A 7775-nucleotide genomic window follows, 5' to 3' on the forward strand; every position below is an offset into this window, starting at 1 on the left:
GACCTTGTTATCTAAAACTCCTCTCAAACCAGGGTCTTCCAAACTGGTAACTCACACCAACATGATTTAAGTTGAAACATAACACGTGGAATAATTGTGGTTTTTTTTTGGATCTATGTGGAAGAACTGAGATTATCCACATTTGAATTCAGGTCTCCAAGGAAGTGCGAAGCTTGTACTAAGCAACTGTGCTACATTTCTGCTGCAGTAAATTATTTTGGATGATTAGATCTAGACTATTCTTGATTTTCATCCAGTGAAATGCAGAGTGCAAACAGGAAAGCATACCAGCCAGTAAAGGTTCAACAATGCATGGTTTTTATTCTCTTGCTCTGAGAGCTTGTATAAATTTTTTAAAAATATTAAACCAAGGAAAAGAACTAAAAATTTAAAAGCCTCTTGTGCTTTGAAAAGAATTTTTTAAAAAAGGCAGCCACTAATTTGCTTGAGTACAGCACGCTTAGTGGTATTTTGAAGTTTAAGAATGGTTTTTAAAGTAGGAAGGAAGGGTAAAAAATCCACTACCCCATTCCAGAATTTAAGCAGAGGGCAGCAGACACTCTTACACCCAAATGAAATTATGGCAGCAGTTTAAATGTGACCAAAACAAATGTATTATTTTCTAACACAGCTAGGACTCTTAGCAAAGCTAACACACTAAAATCATCTCTGATTACATTTTTAAAGAAAATGCACAAAAACCAAATAGGAATTTGAGATTTTTCATTGAAGGTATATCTTAATGCTATTAAATTCACAAATATACTAATTTAAATACCCAATCCTAGTTGTTATCTAGAACACATCGCAAACATACAAACATCTATTCTCTCCACATGTCAGTGCCCATTCATATCATGGTTTGGAAATGGGGAGAATAGATTCCCCTTAATCTGCAAGTCAGCAGGTGTTTCTTTACAGTTAACTTTAGCAAAATTCATACAAAATAGTAATTAACAATGATCTTCTTTACTTGTTAACTCACAAGGAAACACCTTCAAAACTGCATTTTGTTAAAGTTTCTGTACTAAAATGTAGAAAAACTGAACTACACAAATATTGAAAAGTTAAAAATTCCTTAATTTTTTATTCCTGGTACCACTACCACAATTTACAGGGCAATATACCTGATGTAATGAAAAGAAAAAGAAAAAGACAAAGCTACAACAGATAAAAGACCTCAGGAATGTACATCTAATTGACACTACATTGCATTATATCAATAGCTGCACTTTTTGCAAACTGTGGCTATGACAGTCCTGAACAAGAAGGGTTTCCTGTTTAAGCTGCAGTAACTTTTCTGACTATGGATCATCGTTCCTTCTGTGGCAGATTTTTACAGTTCCTCTAATGCATTTGGGACGACTGTCTCAAAGTAACCTGCAGCTTTCCTGACAACTCCTCGCTCTCTCTCCTGCTAAGAACTGTAGCCTGTTGAATAATACAGGATAAAAAAATTATTACACTCAGTGAACAGTTCCACATATATTTTTTTATCATCATGATAAATATTGAAAGATACTTACCCTTTTCTGCTGAATTTTTAGAACCTTCTGCTACCATATCCACCACTTCCACCACCAGATCCATAACCACCTGGAAATAACACATGAGTTTTTAAGTACCCATTAAACTTTTAAATTAAAAAGCTGTGAAAATTTTTGCTGGGAAAAAAACCACTTACCACCATAAGGACTGCCCGAGCTTCTTCCACCAAAACTGCCCCCCTTCATGGGTCCATAATTTGATTGCTGTTGTCCACTATAATTTCCAAAATCATTGTAGTTCCCACCACCATAGTTACCTGAAATTACAACCATTTTATTTGTGGCTGACCTACACAATAATTACTTTCCCTTTAATAAACACGAACACCTTTAACAATTCTGATAACATATGCTGATAGACCACTTAGATGGTGGTCTTTCAAATTTCAGAGCTACCTAATTTCCTCCACTACACACCTACGATACACTAGCAGGTCTAAGGGTTAATCAGAATAAACAACAACAAAAAAAGGTGACAAGAATAGTGTATTTTTAGATTAATGTCAGATGTCAGGATTAAATTAGAGGAACATAAATACCTTGCTTAGATACTACACACTAGCACATTTTCTCTCCTTCACAACATCAAATCTATCACTGATTCACTGTAATTCTGACATTTAAAAATCAATGACAGAGGCAATAATCCAAATTTATTACAGACCATTAATGCTTTTTAATACAATCCAACAAAAGTTAACGTATTCACAAGCAAAACTTCCTATCTATAATCCCAACTTGATTATTGCCTAGTTGATTCCTACTCAAGTTACCCTATAAGACAGAGCACAACTTCCCCATAGGGTTTTTAAGGCTGTAACCTTTTGGCAGCAGACTGCCAATCTTTTCTCTGGGGAGCAGCCTGGTAGATTTGAATTGCCAGCTGCACGCTTAGCCCCTTTGCCACCAGGGCTCCTTACCCATAGTACTATGTAATGACTCATATTTGCTTATATTCTCCAATATGAAGCATTAAAATCCAAAATACTTCTGTACCTATGTTAACCAGACCCCAGATGGCACATATTATTAAGTCTGAACATGCAAAAACTATTTTAACACTACTTCTTGTCCAGCTTAAAAATGACTAAAAATCCTGGAAATGAGTAACGTTAATGATTAAAAATATTATGAAATACTATATGCCCACTACACAAAAATAAGAGTTGAATGCTTTACCAATGATAAAGCAAGCAAACTCAATTAAATTACCCAATTTGAGTACTTTATAGTACATAAAACTCAACCAAATACTAACTTTTAACACTTTTCCTCAAATAGTTAATTGAACTATGAACAATTGTCAGTACCTAACATTTAAATATAACTTAGGAACAGCTTACCACCAAAATTTCCTCCTTCATTGTAACCATCATATCCACCACCACCACCATATCCACCACCTTGGTTTCCATATCCTGGTCCACCACCACCATAGCCCCCTCTACTACTATAACCAGGACCACCGCCGTAATTGCCACCTAAAAATGTGAGATCACAAAAAAGCATTATAAGTACAGCCTGGTAACACCTAGTTAACACATCACCAAGGATCTGGACTAATAAGAATGTATTTAAATGACAATTGACATTAAAATTAAAATCTATCACTTTCATTTTTGCACTAAGAAATGTTGATACCCTAAATCATATTTAGTTGTTAATTATTAGTTGCAGTCAGGATTCTAACTCATGGCGATCTCAAATGTGTCAAGAGTATAACTGCTCCACAGGGTTTTCAATGGCTGATTTTCCAGATCACCAGGCCTTTCTAATCCAAGGTGCCTCTTAATGAAAGCAAACCACCAAAATTTCAGTAACTGAGCCAGTTAATCTACTTGTACCACCCAAACGAACCATTCTACAGCATTTCCAAGGCTGTAAATCTTTACAGTAGCAGGTTGGAGTCTTTCTCCTATAGAGCAACTAAGGATATGACCCACTGGACCTTTGGTTAATAGCTGAATGCTTAACCACTGCACTACCAGGGCTCCTTCTGCACGACCCAGGGAATTCTATTTAGCCAGTTGTTGTTGTTGTTGTTATGTGCCGTCGAGTCGGCCCCGACTCATAGCGACCCCTCCTTGGGTTTCCGAGGCAGTTATCACTACGGAAGTAGGATTGCCCAACCTTCCTTCCAAGGAGTGGCTGGTGGGTTTGAACCGCCAGCCGTCTGGTTAGCAGGCAAGTGTTTTAGCCACTATGCTACCAGAGGACTAGTTAATGTCTATCTCCAGAGGGGATAGTCTCCCCTCTTCAATGGTACCAGTTTAAAGGCACACTTACTGTAAAATCTACGAAGTTCTACATTTTCCAGTAATTTATAGAAATAAAATCATAATATCAAGTATCAATAAAAAACTTACCATCACCTCCAAATCCATTATATCCACCATCACCTCCTCCATAACTACCTCTGCTGCCACCACCTCCACCACCATAGCCTCCTGAGAAAAGGCAAAATGTTAAAATTATGTATTAATTTATTGATAAATTTTAGACAGGCATATACTTAAGGTTTATCAGATAACCATCCTACCTCTTCCACCGAAGTTTCCACCACGGCCAAAGTTCCCTCCACCACCTCCAAAGTTTCCTCCACGACCCATGAAGTTGCCAGATCCACCTCCACGACCTTGTAACAGACAAGGAAAACAATTTTAAGAACATCACCAACATCACACCCATCTACTTTACATGTGTGGGTTGTCCTACTCACCTCTCTGTGATCCAGCAGACTGCATCTCTTGTTTAGAAAGGGCCTTTTTCACCTCACAATTATGCCCATTAATAGTGTGGTATTTCTGAACTGAAAAATTTTTCAATAAACAAGTTATTTTTAGGGTGTTTCCAAAACACACACACACACACACACACACACACACTGGTATCATTTATCACTGCACAACTAAAATATTATCAAGGAATGACTGCCTACAACAGAATGTTCTGGGATGTTAATAACGTGTCTCCATCTGGATGATAGTTACACATATGTAAAACTTAACTATGCACTCTACATAGTTATGAAATTATAATTTAACAAATTCAACACAGAACAGACACTATTTCTCATTCCAATTTAGAAAAAAAACCAGTAAATTGCTACTTACCAACAATTTTATCAACTGTATCATGATCATCGAAAGTTACAAAAGCAAATCCTCTCTTTTTTCCACTCTGCCTGTCTTCCATAACTTCTATGGTTTCAATCTTGCCATATTTTTCAAAGTAGTCTCTCAAATTATATTCTTCTGTGTCTTCTTTAATACCACCAACAAAAATTTTCTTCACTGTTAGATGGGCACCAGGTTTTACAGAATCCTAACAAATAAAAAATACGTAAGTCAAAAACCAACTTTTCATAACAATTTCACACACTGCATAGCATATTATTAAAATACCTCTCTAGAAACAGCTCTCTTTGGTTCCACTACACGCCCATCAACCTTGTGTGGTCGAGCACACATGGCTGCATCCACTTCTTCAACACAAGAGTAAGTCACAAAACCAAAACCCCTGGAACGTTTTGTTTGGGGGTCTCTCATCACCTACAAAATAAAAATTTGAAAGCACTGAAATACACCACAGGACACTCTACCCCTCATAAGCCTTTCTTTTAGTAACTTACCACACAATCTGTGAGTGTGCCCCATTTCTCAAAATGTTCTCTTAAACTATCATCTGTAGTTTCAAAGCTCAGACCACCAATAAACAGTTTTCTCAACTGCTCTGGTTCCTTTGGATCATGGCCCTGAGGAAAAGAGCCAATGTTTTAATAGGCCCCATTATTTATCTTATCAATTAAATGCTCAGGTACACAAGCCAAAAATAAATTCAACAAATTCCTGTAACATTATTAACATCTGTCGAGTTAAAAATTGGAGTACGAATATAGATAACAACTGATTAAAGCAACTAAATGGTACCAAGAAATCTATAACCAAACCTTCATGTCAACATCACTTCAACTAAATTGAAATCCAAAAGGATATCAAGAATCAACAAACTCCTAATTCCTTTTTCTGCCACAAACATCTTAGGATATGTTTTAAAAGTTGTAAGAACATCACTTTCTATAAAACCAAGTGTTCTAGCCATGCCATTTCTCTTCATACCCTCTTCAGTCTACAAAAAGCATGTAATTTTAACCACAAATCTAAAAATACAAATAAAAGTTCTGCGTGGCAAATTCAGAGCAATTTACTGGTTTCACACAACAAATAATGGTATTAAAATAGGCATTACTCACTAACGGGCCAAATCGGCACTTTAACCCAAAACTGGAAAGAAAAAAATGCCCACCTTATTCAATAACTTCCAAAATGTTATTTTCCGCAGAAGCTATCTTTTATCATATAACAATTTCAGGCACAGCACTTTTTTTTTTTTTTTAAACAGGATCACAACATATTGGCAAGTTGGGTTTACATAGGACTTACATTAAGTAATAAATAAATGCATTTATTACTTGGCCTAGAGAGTGGAGCACAATAAAACAACTTAAGATTTCTTTTAAGAAAAATGTGGCCTGAATTGTTTCACAATTTAGTAAAAGGCACTTTGATAAATCACATGAGCTGCCATTTTAATGCATGCATTTTGATCTCCCTCCTCCAAAGTCTTTAAATAAATGGGCTCACTTTCACATTTTAATGTCTTCCTACTGTATCTTCCAGAAGTAAAGATGTTAAGGCATTTATTTAATCGAAGCAAGTGTCATATGCTAGAAAAAATGTTATATGATTAATAGCTACCACCATTAATCCATTAATCTCATCTTCTCAAGTACATTAAATGTACTGACAATACATGTTTTTAAAATACATTTCCTTTTTAACAAAAAAATAAATTTCACATAAATTACCAGAAACACATTAAAATTTCAACTGTGGTTGTAGTTTTCTAAAATAAAAATCCAAGAAACTACAACCAGAGCCGAATCATGAACGAGAAAACATGGAAATCACATGTTTTTCAAGTTCCTACTTTACATCGACACTTAAGTAGTTAACCCCTATGGCAATTTGCAAAGATAAGAGCAATTCTAAGAACTTTAACGAATATGGCCGCATCAGGAAGTATTTTAAGGCAGCCAGCTTAAAACCTTATTTTCAACTGGGTGCTGCAAAGAAAATAAAGAGATTAGAGAATTAATGAATTCTCCACGCCGATGAGAGATCCATAAGGCCTAGAAACGCGCCAGGAAACTTCAGCGAAAGCAATACGCTTCAAGCTTTGAGGCCATCTGCGGTATTTTCTGCCGGGCCGCCTACTCCTTCTTCCCTCCAATCCCGCGCTCTCGTTGCCAGCAGTGTAGCGAGGCGGCGGCCATTGCGGGCCAATGCGCCATTTCGTAACGCGGCAGCGGATCAATGTCAATGTGGCCGCCGCCCGCCTGCTCGCTCGCCCGGATGTGCCTGCTCGTCCCTTCCCCTCCCCCACCTCCTCCTCCCAACCGCTCCCGCCGAGGCCCGCCATGCCGCCCTCCGCCTCGATGCGAGGCCGCGCGGCCGGCGGGCCAGCTCCCCTTCCGAGACCCCCTCAGCCACACCATGCCTCCGAAGGCCCGCCTGTAAGGCCAAAACAAAAAGCGAGGAAGGTGAGGGACCCCGAGAAGGCCTTCGAGGCCCGCTCCCCTCCCCCTCCCACCGCCAGTCTCAGCGCAGAGCGCGGGACGGCCGAACCCATCCACCCGGCCTCCCCGCTCCCACCGAACCCGGCCCCCCTCGCCGGCCACTACCCAACAACCCCCCGCTCTCCTCCTAATACCTCCTCCCCCCGGCGGCGGCGGCGACGGCCGGAGTCGGGCTGGGGGCGACCGGGCGGCGGTTTTACCTCCATTTTGAGACCGGACTCGCCTCTTCCAACTCGGGTTCAATATGAGACCGAGAGGAAGAGGCGGGGCCAGTCATCACGTGACGCACTTTCCGCGCGCCGCCGACGTCGTGGGGGAGGGGCTGTCAGGGAAAAGGGTGGGGCCAAGCGGGAGCGAAGAGGGACTGGATGAACTGATTGGCGGGCGGAAGGCGTGGGCGAGGCGGGCCGCGAGAGCGCGCGCGCCGCTTCTCTTTACGGAGCGACGCCGCACTTGCCGCCGTTCGCGCCGGGGCGGCCGCGGGGACGTCAGCTCGGGCTCAGCCAGTACTAATCGCCCACGTCGGGAGAACGCCTCGTGACTGCTCGTTACCAGAGAGAAAGGCCTTTCCCTTTCTTCTCGAGCCTCTT

The 7775-nt window shown here is 40.1% G+C and overlaps 1 protein-coding gene across 1 annotated transcript; it reads right to left on the reverse strand.

Moving 5' to 3' along the window:
- Positions 1-1543: 1543 nt before the first annotated feature.
- On the reverse strand, positions 1544-7391 carry HNRNPA3 (heterogeneous nuclear ribonucleoprotein A3). The gene is made up of 10 exons (XM_007938565.2): positions 7320-7391; positions 5179-5301; positions 4952-5098; positions 4661-4871; positions 4267-4356; positions 4087-4182; positions 3914-3994; positions 2891-3028; positions 1685-1804; positions 1544-1596 (listed from the first exon to the last, which is right to left on the reverse strand). The coding sequence occupies exons 1-10, from the start codon at positions 7389-7391 to the stop codon at positions 1544-1546; spliced, it is 1131 nt and encodes a 376-aa protein (XP_007936756.1).
- Between the last annotated feature and the right edge of the window lie 384 nt (positions 7392-7775).

The sequence above is a fragment of the Orycteropus afer genome, unplaced genomic scaffold (genome assembly GCF_000298275.1).
Source record: "Orycteropus afer afer isolate SDZICR_OR568_19922 unplaced genomic scaffold, OryAfe1.0 scaffold00001, whole genome shotgun sequence".
In the NCBI taxonomy this organism is placed as follows: Eukaryota; Metazoa; Chordata; class Mammalia; order Tubulidentata; family Orycteropodidae; genus Orycteropus; species Orycteropus afer.